The sequence below is a fragment of the Aulostomus chinensis genome, chromosome 7 (genome assembly GCF_037954235.1).
Source record: "Aulostomus chinensis isolate RoL2024-O1b breed Wild chromosome 7, RoL_Achi_v1.0, whole genome shotgun sequence".
NCBI lineage: Eukaryota > Metazoa > Chordata > Actinopteri > Syngnathiformes > Aulostomidae > Aulostomus > Aulostomus chinensis.
Genome location: NC_141326.1, coordinates 2,229,083 through 2,247,500, shown reverse-complemented (window position 1 = coordinate 2,247,500; position 18,418 = coordinate 2,229,083). Strand labels below are relative to the sequence as shown.

General features: G+C 46.2%; 1 protein-coding gene across 4 annotated transcripts in view; it reads right to left on the bottom strand.

The window, feature by feature from the left end:
- Positions 1-416: 416 nt before the first annotated feature.
- Positions 417-18,418, bottom strand: part of LOC147258181 (neural-cadherin-like) — a 105,485-nt gene continuing 87,483 nt past the window's right edge. For all 4 annotated transcript variants that reach the window (XM_086208113.1, XM_086208114.1, XM_086208115.1 and 1 more), the window contains 5 exons: positions 16,179-16,443; positions 15,404-15,587; positions 9,871-10,121; positions 2,785-2,939; positions 417-1,296 (listed from right to left, as the gene is read on the bottom strand). In XM_086208113.1, coding sequence (XP_086064239.1) covers positions 730-1,296; positions 2,785-2,939; positions 9,871-10,121; positions 15,404-15,587; positions 16,179-16,443 — 1,422 coding nt within the window. In that variant the 3' untranslated portion in view covers positions 417-729. The remainder of the gene's footprint in view (positions 1,297-2,784; positions 2,940-9,870; positions 10,122-15,403; positions 15,588-16,178; positions 16,444-18,418) is intronic.

Here is an 18,418-nt window from a genome sequence, read left to right as displayed (position 1 = left end):
AGAGAACGAGGGAGGAGAGGATGAAGGGGATTAGGGAGGAAGAAGGGAAGGAAGAGGGAGGGTGAGTGAGGGACTGTGAGTCGGGAGGATGGGCGGAAGCCTTGACAGATGAGTAGTGACGTACTTCCGCTGGGTGTCGCGCAGAAGCTGCTGGTTGATGTCTAGTGTAGTAACAGAGACTCGCCAGCAGGTGGCAGTGTGCACTCATGCAACGCAGTTTCCAGCAGGCCGAAGATCCTCGCCCTCCATCCCCGTCCCCTGTTGCTGGTACCAGTCAGCCGGACGCAGCAGCAGCTGCTGGGGTCCCGGATGTCCTCCTCCCGCCCCAGAGGGAGGTGCGACGATCAGAAACGAGGGCTTGCATCCGGGCCAGGTGATATTATCAAAGATATTCATTTATTTCAAAGGAAGTAGAGAATACAAATGAAACGAAGACCATTTGATCACATCAACGGTTTCATGAGTCATTAACAGCAAAAACAACCCAACCCTCCTCAGAAATCCTTCAGCAGACTTTCAGTCTCGTGAGTTTCTGACATGAATGGTTCTGACTTCCAAAAGTGCGCGAGGGGAGTAAATACGGGACGGTGCAGAGTAAACAACAGACATCAACAGCAACCACGTCTGATCATTCAGCGGATATCAAAGAAGAGAAAAGTTCAAATGTTCATGTCTGGACCCGGACCCTGCTCGGTGCAGGTCTCGGTGCTGCCGGTCTCTCCCGGAGCGTCACCCGCTCTTCCCGCAGTTCAGCGGCCCTCTGCTCTCCTTCACTTTGTCTCTCTGGCCGTCCGCCGCCTTGGACTCTCCCCTCAGATCGCTCACCACAGCTCGGAGGGTTCGGAACCTGTCCAGCCGGCTGCTCTGGGCCCCTTGAAGCCGGGTCTCTGAACCCTGAGCTGCGCTGAGGGAGCTGAGGGAGCGCATCGCCGCCAGGCCGCGCTCTCTCCTGGAGGGGCGGCGCGGTGCGGTCATGGTTCCGAGGTCCTCCGGGTGCTCCATGTCTCTGATGACCTCACACAGGTACCGGGCCAGGTCCTGGCTGGAGAAGGACAGGGACTTCTGGGAGCGTCGGAACGTGAGAGGCGACGGGAGGGTTTGGCTCTCTGAGGGGGGGATGGCCAGGCGCAGGGCTATGACCGCGCTGCCGCTCCCGTTAGACACCCCCTTCTTGTGGTCCTCCTGGGGAACCTTGCTCTGGGGGTAGGACACCAGGCCCTGGGGGTAGCTGTAGCGGAGCGACTGCGCCGGGCTAGGCTGGAGGGATCGCTGCAGCTCCACCATGTTGAAGGCGTTCTGGGGGGGGTTAAAGAGAGAGGGAAGGAGGAAAAGAGGAGAGAGAGGGAGGGAGGAAGAGAGGAGACAGAGGGGGAGAGACGGGGGTCAAAGGGAGAGGAAGAAAGGAGGGAGAGGGAGGGAGGAGACAGAGGAGTGAGCAGTTTTGCCTGTGTAATCTGTTTGGATGGAGGAGATAATGAACAACAACAGTGCCTCATGACTCCAGCCTGAGCTGCAGGCGGCTGCTCTGATGCCTCTGATAGGGTGAAGCTGCTCCTCGGGCTACAGATGAAGATCCACCTCGTAGGAGGAGGCGCTGCAACAACAGCACCATTGATTAGCCAAGTAATTCATTATCTGGGGGGTTGGAGGCGCTTTTACCAACACTATTAAAACAGGGCATTAGCAGCTACTGGTGTGTACTTGCTTAATTTCAGCTAATTGACTTACATTTCCAGATCTGCAGGGGATTGAGATTTGGCTTCGGTTTCAAGGCGCCAACCATCTTCCAGCGAGCGCTGCTTGGCCGGCTGGCGTGTAGCGTTGCTGCCCAGATCCCGCTCACAGTCTAATATCTCAAATACACCCCGCACCAGTGTGTGAGCAGTTTAGAAAGAAAGGTATGCAGGAGTAAATTGGGCTCATTACCATTCGGTAGCGGTAAATAACCTGGAGGCAGCCTCCTCATCACTACACCATGTCGATATCAGTCACGCTGCCAAACTACAGCCGACCACTCCGCACTTTCTGTGTCCAGCAGAGGAATTAGTTGTTGCCTCTGAGGGACGTGAGCAGAGACGCCGTCAGTTTGACCTTCCTCAGAATGACTGAGCGGGTCAGCGTCTCTGACCTCCATCCACCTCTGAGCAGGTGGGAGAGGGAGGCCTTTGGGTGCCTCACCCCTGCTCTCTGAAGCGAGTAGCGAGCTCGCTGCGTCTGTGTGACATCATCACGGAAGTGATGTGGGGGATTCTTGGATGGTCGACTGAGCTGGAAGACAGTTTCAGGGCTTTTTTGTGGCTCAGTGAAAAAAGCCTGTTGCTGTGGTTGTGTTCCCCTCCTGCCACACGCACACGCACGCGCACACACACACACACACACACACACACGCTGCCACACACCACTCATCAGTAAGTATCAAGATGTCCACTCGTCTGCAGGGTTGATATCATCTCTGATCTTTATCAACTACCCGCCATGATGGAGCCCCACCAGGATAACAACCGGCCTGCTGCTGAGGTGGGCAACGACTTCACGGAGCCCCCCCTAAAAAAAAATGGCTGTTTGAGGGTTCAGACTTGGTTTTCGACTAATAATTTATTAATGACTGGCCCCCAAATGACGTGTGTAAGTGTGTGTGTGTGTGTGTGTGTGTGTGTGTGTGTGTGTGTGTGTGTGCTGAGTGTGATCAGAGAGGACGGTTAGTTACAGAGGACAAGCCCTGCACCCTGAGCGGCCTGTGACAGGTGTGCAGGCTCATGTGCCCCCCCCCCCCCCACAACATACCTGGTCCTGCTCCCCTCCACCTTCCTCGTCGTAGTTGAGCACGTTCTCCCGGATGTCCTCCCACTCGCCGTGGTGGGCGGACACATGGTACACGCCCTCCTTCAGACCCTTGTGTCTCCTCCAGCAGGAGTAGAGGAAGAGGCCCAGCATCAACACTGAGGGGTGCCAGAGAGCAGGGCAACTCAGCCGAGGCCTCACACAACACATGCAGACAGTGGACATGACATTTGCAACATGAGTGGCGAGACAATGACGACCCACGCGTGCTACATGTATGTTTCTCTTCACGCAGCATCACGCAGCACCCAACACACTCCTGAACAATAATAATGATGCACACGTGATGGCGTGAACAGAATTTCCATCACAGCGGTCCTGTAAGACCCATTAGCTGGAGTGTGAGAGGGTTCGAACATACGAATGGAGCACATATAGAAACAAAGGCACCACCTTCCACCTCTCCGCTTTGATGCTGCCTGTTTCCTCTATCAAAGACTGCAGTTCCTTGGAAACCTATTAACTGAATTTCTGCTCCTCCCAGCTTAAACTCAAAGCCTCAGTGGCTCGGCTGAGCAGAGAGAGAGAAGCGCTGGCGGAGCCCAGCCGGAAAGGTCCTAAAGCATACACATCAATCACAGCTATTGTGTGCTGAATTATACAACATGCCGGACTGACCTTTAAAGTCAATTAATCTCAACCAATATTTTTCTCTGCCATCCCCTCTTCCCTCCCCGCTATCTGTTTTTTAACATTTCGTCTTTCTTTCTTTTTTAATCTGTCGTTCTTTTTTCTTCCTACATTAGTGCTTCACTTGGTGCTATTCATTACCCGTTAAGTTGCTCAGTGTTATTTCATTCCCTCTCTGGCCTCTGCTTTTATCTCTTGCACTAGATGGGATCCATTTCAACTAGAGTCGTTTATATGGTGCGTGCTAAGTATCAGTTTAATTGGAAATTGTCAGGGAAATGCGAGGTAATCACATTAGTCTGGATTTTTTAAGTAATTGCCTTGAAAGAGAATAATGCACCAACAGCTCTTTGGGGGTCACACTGACAGGCAGGTTTTCATGCACAAAGACAAATAAAGAGAACAACTCTCCACGCCTGAATCTCCACCAAAAATTGTTTTAATCTCAATTAAAACTTGTGATTTATTCACTGCCAGGACTCTCTTCAGCCTCAAATGCTGCTCTGTTTCTCCTTGTCTGCTGCTCATATAAAAGAAGAGGGACTGTAAGCACCAGTGTGAGGAGGAGTGAGAGTGTTACGACCGTCTGACTCCTCACAGAACCTCAGGAAACACCAGAATCCTGATGAGGGCCGGTGCCAGCGAGGCTCCTTCTCAGCAGAAAACCTGCTCACAGGTGAAGCCTGAAGGCCTCACCTCAACCCTCAGCAGCACCCCAGCCGATAATAAACACATTTCTATACGAGGGGAGCTGGGAGGGCTGAAGCACAAACTCTTCCACCACACACACACACACACACACTCTGCTTGCCTGCGCCTACACCTGCAGCCACTGCAGCCTGGAGTGTGCTGCTACGTTCCAGTACGGTCGATATCACTCACGATGGACAACAAACATCACGGTCGTTCATCAATCCATAAAGCTGCTGCCTCTTTGCCCTCCAACCGTTAACAGAGTATTATGATGTCAGCCCAGACCGCTGGTGCATTATGAATGAGCACTGAGAAAACAACTGCAACAGCTTGATCAAAAACACTTAACCCTTTCACTGCAGCCCCAGTCTGAGGTTAATGAGGAGAAATGAGACAGAATGCAATGTCAGTGGATGGGTGGAGAAAAGAACACCGACAAAGGAAGTACAGGAGGCAGGTGAGGGATGGGGAGGATCTGAAAAATGATTTATTTTCAGGGAGTAAAAGGAAAGGCACTTAGCATCCAGGGCCCATATAGGAAGCTAATTTCTTCCATCCTTCAAAAGCAAAACATGGGGCTTGATGCTGGACTAATGAGGCTTTGTCAGACATCAGCTCATCTGCTTCTGTCAATAGCACAGGCTGAACTCACTCGCTGCTCTATCTGCGATGGCTTATGTAGAGCTTAATAATGGATGATCATTTTAACTTTTAATGCACACCAAGTCCAAGTAGGAATCCCCCTTTAATTTAGTACCCAGGCAGCAGCTAGAGCGCAGGGTGTGTATTTATGGTAGCGGCTCCTGTGGGGATGAGGGTCATCGTTAAACAAGTACACACCCAACACAGGCAGCTGCCAACCCCTGGATTCACTGCGTTACCACAGCCATCCAGGGCTGTTGCTCCAGGTGCAGAACTCTTCTACAAGCTTCAGCACTGGTGTGGTTTCTCTACTTTACGCTCCCAGATGAGACGGCGTAATGTCTGTGTCTGCTTTTTACACTCTGAGATCTGCGAAACAGTCACTGATTCTTCAGGTGCAGTCAGTGACTAGAATATAAATGCCTGACCAGCCAGAGAGGGCGAACCGCTTCAAATGGACAACGCTTTCTTTGAGTTAGTATGCAAGCACCCCATGATTTTTCATGACTGATGCCAAGGCCACACTTTATCATCTTTGAATTCATTATCAAATATTGAAGACCGCTTTATACGTTTCACTCTGGAGAGCAAGAATAAGTGATGTCCCAATACTGGCCACACGCCCTGGAGGGAATGTTGAGTCAGTTATAGAGGCAGGGACAGTGTATTGAACTGCTGCAGCATTTTATAAGCCTGTCTCTGACAGAAAGACTCATAAACAGCAATGTGGCCCTTCAGAGGGTTGTGAGTGCAACAGCATGCAAGCCACTCACACACATCCCCCATTCTGTCTTTGTGAGGACCAGAGGAGTCTCATTTCCTCCGCTAAGATAGCAAAAAATTAACTTGCACATGAACGAAAGTGATAGTTTTTCTTTTTTAGTGTTATGTGTTGTGTTGAGAAATCAGAGCATGCATATTTAAAAGTCCCCGCTGGTAGCAGATGTGTTGTGTAGTTGGTAGGTAATCTTCTTCCAACTAGACGTTCCAGAGCTTATGGCACCATCAACAATCCAGTTTTATGGGATTGTTTACATGAATGAATCAGTCGTCCTTGACTGGTTCAGGTCCAGACCTCAAATAATTAGTTCATCAAACCGTTCGCTGCATAATCAACAATTAATCTGCAACCATTTCTGAGCTTCATATGTGATTATCATTAATCATGATACATACATATGCATGTAAATGTATATATGTATGTATATGTATGTATAGATGTTTATATATATATGTTTGTGTGTGTACATATATACACAAACATATATGTATGTATGTACATGTATATAATTTGATGTTGACAGTAGTTATGTGGTCATCATCTTGAGGATTACAACTGAATTTTTTTCAATTGAAAATGACATTTTTCTGTCTGAAAAATCACTTGTGGTGTTCCCCAGGGTAGTATTTTAGGTCCTTTTTGGTTTGCCTGGGTACCGTCTTTGTGACATGGTGTAAAATTTGAATAATTATTGCATTTTTTTCTCTGACTTGAAAAAGTGCATGTCACAAAACTTTCCATACCTCCGGTAAATAAAAGCAAGAATGTTTGGAATGTCTTCTTCATTGCAGGTTTAATCCGGTGCCACTGGCAATTTTTGACTTAAACTTAGTAAAATATAAAGAGTTTAAGCTTTTGTTATACATTTGTTTCGAAAATTATATAAGTCTTGCACCAACAGCACCCAGAGAACTCAAGTTATATCTCATCACTTACGTAGCATTATCAGTCAGAAATGTCAAAATGGCTAGAATTAGCCACTTGGTTCTCAACAAAGACCAGATGAAACCTCATATCCCTCAATTCAAAGTTTTTGATTTGAAGATTCTACTCCTCACCTAGAAGGCAGTCAGTGGTCAGACTCCCGTATGGATTCCTGATCATATGACCTGTTCCGTGTCAGAGAGCGGCGTTAGATCATCTGAAAAGTCAAAATCTTCAAAGGAAGACCGAGTTTTGTCGGTGAAGGCTCTCAAACTCAAGCCTCCTAGTCCCAGATCTTACCCACTCAATCTATATTTTTTGAAAACCAGTCATTCCTCAAATTTTTTTAAACTCTGTGGTATTGTTTTGTCTTTTCATCTTATTTCGGTTTGTCCTTCCCAGTTTAAAATTTTAATTGCATACAATAGTCCAATAAAATCCTGGACCTGAAACGTTCCTTTTCTGCCTGATGAATAAAGAATGGATTTATTTAGTCCCAGTTGTTTTCTTGTTTTGATAAGGATATACAAAGACATCAATAAATATAATTACTATCATTCTCTCCTGTGAGATGTTCATCCATCCATCCATTTTCTATACTGCTTATCTGGGAGGTGGAGCCTATCCCAGCTGCCATTGGGTGAGAGGCGGGGTTCACAGGGCGATCAGGAGCAGATAGGGCTTCAGTATCTTGCTCAAGGACACTTGGACATGGTCACCGGGGGAAGTGGGGATCGAACAGCAACCCTTTGGTTGCTAGACGGCTTCTCTCTCTACCTTTGAGCCACGCCGCCCCACCTGTGAGATTTTGTCATTAATAAAGAGTTATTCCTTGGTTTTTGTTGAAGAAGCCTCAAGGCTGCCGCCACACAAAACAGGTTATTAAGAGGCTTCCACCTCAAACTGCCTTTCAGAAGATATCGACTTTGATTTTGGTACAATGAAAACTAGCAATCAATTTGGTAGGTGAGGTTCTCAGACTAACTGAAAAGTTATACTTTCATTTATGTGGTGCTAAAAAAAAAAACTATCTGAAAGATCAGTTGAAGGTCTTAAAAAAGAAAAACTTAAAATTAGGCTGGTCTAGTCCCTTGAGCCACTTAAGAGATCAAGGAGGGTAATAATACAGATTTATTTTAAAATATACATTCATGGCGTCAAACAAACAAAATAGTTACTGAACTTAAAATGTTTGGGAGTTTTATTTTAACACAGAAGGGTTTTGACTCCCACCCACCACCTTTGTTCTTATCAATATCACTATCTCAATCAGTATCACTATCTCTATCAATATCACTATCTATATCACTATCTCTATCACTATCACTATCACTATCTCTATCACTATCACTATCTCTATCACTATATCACTATCTCTATCACTATCTCTATCACTATCTCTATCACTATCAATATCACTATCTCTATCACTATCTCTATCACTATATCACTATCTCTATCACTATCTCTACCACTATCACTATCACTATCTCTATCAATGTCACTATCACTATCACTATCAATATCACTATCTCTATCACTATCTCTATCTCTATCACTATCAATATCACTATCTCTATCACTATCAATATCACTATCACTATCTCTATCAATATCACTATCTCTATCACTATCTCTATCACTATCAATATCACTATCACTATCTCTATCACTATCTCTATCACTATCACTATCAATATCACTGTCACTATCAATATCACTATCTCTATCACTATCAATATCACTATCACTATCTCTATCACTATCTCTATCAATATCACTATCTCTATCACTATCTCTATCACTATCAATATCACTATCACTATATCACTATCTGTATCACTATCACCATCACTATCTCTATCACCATCACTATCTCTATCAATATCACTATCTCTATCACTATCAATATCACTATCTCTATCACTGTCACTATCTCTATCACTATCTCTATCACTATCTCTATCACTATCAATATCACTATAACTATCTCTATCACTATCAATATCACCATCTCTATCACTATCTCTATCAAAATCACTATCAATATCTCTGTCACTGTCACTATCTCTATCACTGTCACTATCTCTATCACTATATCAATATCACTATCTCTATCACTATCTCACTATCACTATCTCTATCTCACTATCACTATCTCTATCACTATCTCTGTCACTATCACTATATCACTATCTGTATCACTATCACCATCACTATCTCCATCACTATCTCTATCACAATCACTATCTCTATCACCATCTCTATCACAATCACTATCTCTATTACCATCACTATCACCATCACTATCTCTATCACCATCACTATCACTATCACTATCTCTATAACAATCACTATCTCTATCACCATCACTATCACTATCACTATCACCATTACTATCACTATCAATCCCAACCTTGACACCGACATTTAACCTGTAGTCCCATGAACCATCCCTGAGCCCAGTGAGTGCTGGGGTCTATGAGCACAGTCACTGAGGAGCGTCCCAACACGTCTTTACCCGCTCACATTCAGTGTCTTTCTGATGTCTCTGAAAACTCATCTTGACCCTGTAAGTCACCCAGCAGCCGTCCCAGAAGTGACCTTTATTGAACTTAAGAAGTGAGCGACCTAAACATGTCTTAACTTTTAGAGGTTTATCCTGACGTGTGTAATAACTGACGACAACTCGAGAACCTCGCTAAAGTACACAACATGGGCACATTTAGGCTGTCTTGGGAAAAAGGAAGTATACAAAGAAATGTGGAAGGAAAGACAAAAAATAAAAAAAACACACACTGGGGGAGTAAAATTGAGTGGATGGTGGAAATAAAATAAGTTGGACAGATAAAAAGTAAGGCTGAGAGTGAAATTGACTTCTGAAGTCAGAGCGTAACATTGGAAGAGACAGGGGACAGAGAAGAGATGAGAAATATAGAAAAACACATAAAGAAACTCGCTGATTCTCCAGGGACTTTTACTGCCTCCCTGTGAATAACAAATTAAGACCTACAATGTTTCCCATCTCAGCTTCTCATCCAATGCAGATATTTGTTTCATGTTCCCACCAGCCTCCCAGGGGAAAATCACGTCTTGGCACAACTCAAGAGATCAATACTGCAACATGATACGTGCATGAAGAGATTTCAGACAAACAAACAAATAAAACAGGAGTTGCTGCAGATAACAGCAAACATAATGCAAGACGTCTTCCATGACAGTGAGAGCAAAACGCAGCAGGATGAAAAACAGTCCACTAAAGATGAAAAAAGGCAAACAAAAACACACATAATGAGAGAGGTGATGAGACGATGGCGCAGGTTACCACAGGTAGAAGAGGACATAGTCAACATAGCTACCTAGAAAGGCCATGACACAGATGCTGATAGCAAACATGGAGCTGAGGCTGAGGCTGTTGCTGTCCTCGTTATGGAACATGGCGAGCGTCACCTCGCAGTGGCGTCCCCGGTAGCCCTCAATGCAGTGGCAGGAGTAGCGGGACGGAGAGTGAGCTACGCAGGTGCCATGGCGGCACGGCCGGCTGGCGCACAGCGTGTAGACGCACACTTTGCCCAGGGGGCTGTCCTTGTTCATGTGACCTGGAGGGCACCTGCATAGACAGGGGAAAGGCGATGGTGGTGTCAAGCAAAGACAAGAGATACTTGGGAAGCTGCAATGTAAGCTGACAGTGTGAAAATAAATCCTCCAGGAGTGACTGTACAGCGCTTACATCTGCTTCAAAGACACGCTGCCTGAAAGTTACAGCGTTAACTGTCCTCAAACTGACAAAAAAAGACAAAGAAGGAACTGAGACACTACAGCTGGCTCACAGTAGTACTCTCGCAGTATATTTATACAAAATATCCCCTGAATATCAGTCACCCTTGCCCCCTGCTTCTCACAGTGCCAAGTGGCCTGAGGCTGTGCTGCAGTCACAGAATATGGATATCCAAGCACACTGTAAAGCCCCACACTGGTTTGGAGTCTCAAAATTACAGCCAGGGACTTAGTGGTCCTGCAGAGTTAAAAGGATCAGCCAAGGCTCCGAAAGCCCTGCTGTCATGCACTGTTCTCTCAAGTTGACATTCTATTAGACACACAGTTTAAGAGGACTGAACTCAGCCGAGCTGCCATCTGGCGGACACTTCAGTTGGAAGCGTGTGACAGAAAACTGATCAGACTGAATGTGCCAACAGCTACTCAAGCTCTGGTTTTATTTTTTCATGGGAGTTCTATTCATTTGAAGGGATCCAGAACATGCTTACAGCAGGAGTAGATAGGAACTCGACCCTTGATGGCACCCTGTAAAAAGGTGCATAACTGGAACTCGTTTCAGTATCAATTAGGTCATTGTTAAGTATTGATTTGTGGATCTGCTCAGACACCACTGATGACATCATCATGGCATCAACCATCAACAGCCGGTGTTAAAACTAAACCTGTTAAACTGACGCTCTCTGGACTGCCCTCACGTTACTACTGCAACAACAACAAACACGGATGTCTGTTTGCACAGGAACTTTGTATGACCTTTTTTTGGATGTCTTCGCCCTTCCAGACCCTTAGTTGTTGGGTTCAGATCCAGTGGGGGGGGGGGGGGGGGGTTGTGGGTCCTGCATGGACCCCCACTCAGACCTGCTTCAGGGGTGCGTACCTACTGAGTGACCTGAGCTCTGCTGCCTGTTTTTCCACAGCAGAAGCAGTCAGTAAGTGAAGAATGAGGAGGTCTAGCGGTGCCCCCCTGCTGCATCCAGCAGTCACATCTTCAAGCCACAGTAGCACTCATACTGCAGGCCTGCAGGAGAGCTGCAGGAGAGCTATCCCAGCAGGCTGCTACTGCTGCTGCACCTCTACTTCAGATCCAGACAGCAGGCACAGGCCCGCTGGCCCAGCTTCCTCCATTTTGGTTTCTCTTCTGGGTTGTGCCGCTGCCATAGTGGAAGTGCTGGAGTTTGACGACAAGGGAGCCAGGCTCCATTGCAGCTGTCATGCATGGCCAGGATCTATACTGCCATGGTTTAGTCCTCCTCTACATTCAGGGGACGAAGCTAACGGTCAGTTTGGCAAAAGTGGGCAGGGAAATCGCGGCTACATCCATGGTGCCAACATGCACAGTCACGGCAGGACAGCTTGTGGGAACAGGCTCAGATTAGACAGTTGGCCCTTCATCATTCATGTCAAATTAAGTTCAGTCATTTGATGGAAGTGTGTGCTGCATGTCATCCAGCCACAATGGCTACAAAGGCCACGAAGGTTACAAAGGCCACGAAGGCTACGAAGGCCACGAGGGCTACGAAGGCCACGAAGGCTACAAAGGCCACAAAGGTTACAAAGGCCACGAAGGCTACGAAGGCCACAAAGGCTACAAAGGCCACGAAGGCTACGAAGACCACAAAGGCTATGAAGGCTACAAAGGCCATGAAGACCACGAGGGCCACAAAGGCTACGAAGACCACGAAGGCCACGAAGGCTACAAAGGCTACAAAGGCAATGAAGACCACTAAGGCCACAAAGGCTACGAAGGCCACAAAGGCTACGGAACACTGTGCACATCCTTGTTTTGTCAGAAATCTTTAGGGTTCTCTGACTCTGCAGCAGGGTTTACCCAGGATGTTGCTCTCAGGGGCGTCCCTGCTTGCAAATATCACTCAAGATATTATCATCAGAAACAAAGAGGCGCCTCACCCTGACGGTGTCTACGATGGTGAACAATGCACGCTGTCACTTTCACCACCCTGCCTCTCTATTAAGGGATGGAACCACAGCCAAATCCCAAACTCACATCTAAAATCCAGACAAACCCCTTTTAGTCAAGACTTATTTCCCTCAAGGCCCCCCCATAGAAATAAGGCAGAGAAAGCATATCCCTGACTCAGTCTCAGCATGGGGGAGTGAGCACTTGTGCCTCTGACAAGTGAGAAAATCACAAGAACTTTTAGTGCATCAGGAGCCGAGTCATCCACAGAACGCCCCCCCCCCCCCCCCCGAGGTACAGCACAAGCTGACATCTTCTGAGTTCCTTTTTCTTCTACATGTCCTTTAATCTTTGCGCTCTCACTGTGGACGAGTGAACTTTCCATCCTCACATCTGTTGCCTGTCTGCATTACTGCTATATGTCACATCGTAACTCCAGATTCTTTAAGTATATATAAGTAGGTAAACCCCTTAAACTCATTGGCACTGCCAGAAAAATTTTGGATGCACTGGGAAGCAACTGAAAATCTTAATAATGTGCATGTGAACAAGGACTGAATGGCTCTTAATCTTCCTTCACACTGTAAAAAAAAAATGTGCGGTTTTATAATTTAGACCACTACAGCTAGCTAACTTTAGCACTGGGCCTAGGTGAGGCTTGATGCCTATTTATGAACCTGGTGACCACTGAACCCTGAACCTGCTGACGCGCTGCCAAGTGCTGCTTTTCCTCTCAAATTTCCCGCTGTTCCACAAAAAAAGTTTAAACTAAGTTAAAATTATTAGAACTGGTGGGGTGCAGCAACAGAGCGAGGGAGACCTGCCACCTAGTCGGGCTGCCCCCGATAGGGCGCCCCCTAGTAGGGCACCCCCTAGTAGGGCTGCACCACAAAGCCAGTGCAGTGATTTCCCCTCTGAGGACAGCTTTTGAGGGCTCCTCTTCCACTCATAGAATCAAGAGTTACAATACACAACTGATAACACAGAGCTTACAGAATTCTACACTTGTAAATTTTAATTATTTTCATCAAAAAGACTTTGGATCCAACAGCTTTTTATCCACTAATGTAAGGTTTTAGGGAATTATTCATCAATTACAGTGGAGTTCCACCCCTCTAACCACAACAGAAAGTGATGCAACCTTCCCTATAAAAAGTGGACTAACTTGAAGTAGCTCATAAGATGTTGTTGCAACAGGTGCTCAGCCTCACCTGTCTTACTGTGTAGGTGTGTCTCTACCAGAGTGATCACCTGATTACCTGCAAACCCTCAGCTGTGGTCAAGCCAGCACTGCAGCCTCAGTCACTCTCAAAACTTCACCAGACTCTCTCGTTGTTGCCAAATCACCAGGCTTGTGCCGACAGTCTGTTCCTGACCTTCTGCTCTGGTTTATAGCCCTCAGCTGTACCTCTGCTTGCCGTTTTTGCAGCTGCCTGCTGTTTCTTTGTCTTTATCACTTTATCCTTCAGAGAAACAAGTGTTGTATGTTTTTGACTCCTGCCCTAGGGGTCTGCCAACAGAAGCACCAGCCAAGAAGGGGGGCTCACCGAGTTCTCCTCCAGCTTCAATTATTGAACATCCTTTAGATGAGGTTCTAATTCTGACTGTTGTTTGATTTGCTGCTGTTTTTAAAGCATGACTGTTGCCATTGTGACTCAAATGTGAGGTCACATGAACCCTTTCACTCAAGATTCTGATCAGGCATCTTCATATCTGAAAGGAACAACTAAAACTCTCCGTTCCCAGGATGCTGCTGGTTATGCTGCCATAGGCCTAGACTGCCGGGGGACTCCCATGATGCACTGAGCTTCTCCCTCCTTCTGGACTCATTCATGTCTCATTCATGTATGTTACCAGCTTGACTTCTCCTCTAAAGTCTTTGCTCTCTCTCACCTCACAGATTCTCTAGGATGGACTGTTATTATTAGCAACAGTGCTGATTTGCTTTAACACCATCAGGGTTGTATGAGGAGATCAGCATGAGTGCAGCAGGGTGGAGCAGCGGTCCTCCATCTATCTATCTCTCTATCTATCCATCTATCTATCTATCTATCTATCTATCCATCTATCTCTCTATCTATCTATCATCTATCTATCTATCTATCATCCATCTATCATCTATCTATCATCTATCCATCCCTCTATCTATCCATCCACCTATCTGTCTATCTACCATCTATCTATCTATCCATCCACCTATCTGTCTATCTACCATCTATCTATCTATCCATCCATCTATCTACCCATCCATCTATCAATCATCTATCTATCTATCTATCTATCCATCCATCCATCTATCTATCTGTCCGTCCATCCATCCATCCACCCATCCATCCATCCACCCATCCATCTATCTATCTGTCAATCTATCCATCTATCTATCTATCTATCTATCTATCTCTCTATCTATCCATCTATCTATCTATCTATCTGTCCATCCGTCCATTCATCCATCTATCCGTCCATTCGTCCATCTATCCATCCATCCGTCCATCCATCCATTCGTCCATCCATCCATCTATCTATCTATCTATCTATCTATCTATCTATCTATCTATCTATAACGGTTATTAGGACCTGCGTTAAGTCACTCCTTCCTTTTTCCTTTGGTGTCAGTCATTGTCATGTCAACACTGTGTTTGATACGAGCAAATGAAGAACTTCAGTCTTCTTCCTCTGTCTCTTGTAGCGACCGGTCGAGGCAGATGGCCGCCCCATGAAGACCAGGTCTGCTCTGCTGTTTCTGCCCGTTCGAAGGCAGTTCTGGTCACTGCTGTTGCCAGGTGTTGCTCACGGGGAGCTGTTGGGTCTCTGGTGGTTCTAAATTCTCTTTGTTCAGTGTCATGAGCTAATCTTTGTTGTGACTACGGAAATAAAACCGACTACCGACAAATGAGATGGAACTGGGCCCACCTCTGTAGCAGCATTTCATCTTGTGTTCTTCATACTTAAATTTTCTGTTTTCCCCTCGCTGCTGAAGCAATGCCATACCGAGCCGGTTGTGACATCACGTCTACACAGAATTTATGAGTAGAGTGCTAGCATTATTATTTCATCATAAACAAGGCTTTGGTATGGGCTGCTTGTCTCTGGATGTGTGTGTGTGTGTGTGTGTGTGTGTGTGTGTGTGTGTGTGTGTGTGTGTGTGTGAGTATGTAAGTGCATTGTGGGGTATTTATTCTTTATATTTTCAGGACCTGCACTCGTGGTGTCTCCAGAGGTCTGCGCAGACGAGCGGCGGGGAGCATTGATGTTTCCTGCAGGCTTCTGAGGAGCAGCCGATGGAGATGCCCTGGGAAGAGACCACCTGAAGGCCCTCTGAAGGCTGGTGCCGGTCCAGGAGGACGGGGCGGTGGTTAAATCGCAAATCGCGCATACAGCCTTTAGGGAGCGAGAGACAGGAGGTCGAGAAACAAACAAACAAACAAACAAACATCTGAATTTTTACGATGCCAGAAGACACACCGAGACACCAGTCCTCAGGCTAAATCTTTTATGGACTTACATTTAAACAACAGCAAGGATGTAACCTCAGGTACACAGACACATACAAACAGAAACCGACTTGCTGACACACCTGCAGACCAAGCACACAAACAGCCCTGGGCTACGATGTCAGCGTGGACTTATTTGCAGGATATTTTCTCTGTTGGTTCGTTTGCTCATGCTGTGGGAAACATGGAGTCTAACACATCATTTCAGCACAGATCAGTGCCACTGACTCACTTTGTTCTCATCAGCATGAAAGTGTGGGATCAAGACACTTTGAGTCATGATGTGAAGATGGACTGAAATCACCGGAACTCACAGCTACTGAATCCTGCCTGTTGACATTTGTTTGCGCACTGACAGTTACCCACATTCAAGCGCCAGTTCGCAGCGTCCATTGACTGTGACTTCCCCCTCATCCAGGAATATACTCACTCCTTTAACTGAACTTGGAACACTTCAACACATCTGCAGTGAACCCACCTAGGAAACTGCGGTTGTGTCCTGAGGGAAAAGAGTTTCCAAGCATCACAACAGAAGGGTCAATAATGATCTCTTGACTCCGCCCAGGGGAAGCTGTAACCTCCCGCCGTCCTCCACCCCCATCCAGTTGCAGACTGAACTCTCGACCGTAGCGGCTCAGCTCCAGCTCGTGCCATTCCCCGTCATCCAGGCGATGGAACGGCAGTGTCAAGTTGTAGTCTCCATCTCCGAGGTTGTACAAAACAGCCAGCAAACCCTGAATAATCTGAGACAGGAAAAAGAGCTTTACAGTTCCAGTGTGTGAATGAAAGATGCTGTGGGAATGCTCAGTCCTCTCAGATGCTCTGCACATTTGAGGCATCACCTTCTGAACTGCATTTGGAACAGAAGTCAGCTGATGAGCTTTCTCATCAGCACACTGCTGGCAGTGAGGATAAACCTGTAAATTGGGGTGACACTGACAGAGCTGGACTGCTGCCACATAGCTGCGTATTGTGTTGACGGCCAGAAAAAGATCTTAGAATCATCAGAGTCAGGAACACTGTGCACATTCAAACCTATTTTTAGGCCGGTTGCAGAAAACAACACTTGTAAAGGTAGAGAAGAATGGATCTTCAGACAATGGTCTTTCCCTCCTCATACTTTATAAAGCCCATGAAGTGACGTTGGACGCAGCAGGCTCTTCCTCAGGTAAACGACTCCAGCATGTGAATATTCATCTCCAGCATAAAAACACTGTGAGAAGTAGGCCAGCTCCCATGGTGAAGAAAAGGTTGAACCCTGGTTTGTCAAATTCAACTTCAGAGAAATAACTGGTGAAACCTGCCAGAAAATAAAACAGCATCCACAGTCCTGAGGTCAAAATTAATTCAGCACTTTTTGCAGCCATGATGCTTTGCGAAGCTGGCGTGCACACATCAGTGCATGGCAGGAGCTGGAGTCGTCCCAAAGGGAAGGTATACAAGAAACAACAATTATCTTCAGCAGTTAAGGATGAGTGAACACAATGGACTCCACCAATGAGGAGCTCCAATAACTGCAGCTTGTACATGTCCAAAGCTTAATTGGAAACAGTGGGGCAAGATAATTCACATTCAGACTGGCCTGCATAAACTACTGCTCCCTCAGCAGGGCATCTCCAATGCATCTCCCCCACCACACACACACACACACACACACACACACACACACACACACACACACACACACACACACGCCTCACTAAATACTCAACTAATAGAAAAAGAAAAATTCGGATTCAATAAACTCTAAGCAGTGCCTCCGGAGATGCACCCAATCACCAACGAACACAAAGTGAATGTCTGAAGTCTAAATGTATTTCACTTTCAAAGTCAAATCACATTTGTGTGAGAAAAAAGGAGAAGCTGGGATTTTAGATTCATGACAGTTATTCCCAAAAAACTACTTTACTGGTGGCATTTAAGAAATGTTTTCTTTCCAGAGACAGCGCCGTCCTCAGAGAGCCACGTGTTGATTTTACTCAGCCAGCCCCTGGTAACCTTTGTGTGGAAGTGTGGCTATTTACTCAGCGTGCACTCCATGCCATATTAGAGGAAAAAGGCAGAGAGACAGCCCTTTAATTTAGGGTTTGTTGTCAGAAAACACACCAGGCATTTGTTCAAGTGTTTCTAAGACTTTTGAGACAAAGGGGCAGAAAAACTTTCCCGCAGACATCAGATCTTTTAAACAGCTCAACAAGTCAGTTCAAGAGAGGCTTCGCAGCCCGTGAACAGCCGGGGCTACAGCCTTTTCCTTTTCCTGTCACTGTGGGACAGACTCAAGGAAATAGGACAACACTGTTTTTCTTCATGTAGCGTAAAAACCCCAGAGAGGCCAAAGCTTTAAACAGTGCTGTCGAACATGTAGCAAGCACAAAGACAGGCGGGTGTTGTGGAATAGACCTTAAGTGAGACAGGTTCACTGCAAACAGCTGACGAGTGAGTTCACCACAAGCAAAAGTCCAGGCAGAGGCATTCACTTCCAGGTGCCTGACAGACACTGAGATGAAAGCCCCAAGCCCACGCTTTATATCCATTCAGGGATGTGTCATTCAGCAAAAATGCTAAATGGACTGCATTGATAAAGTGCTTTTCTACCTTAACGTTACTCAAAGCCTTTTACAATACAGACTCTCACATTCACTCACAAACGGTGGCGGGGCAGCCATGCAAGGCCAATCGCCAAACCAGCGATTAGCGGATGACCTGCTCTGCCTCCTG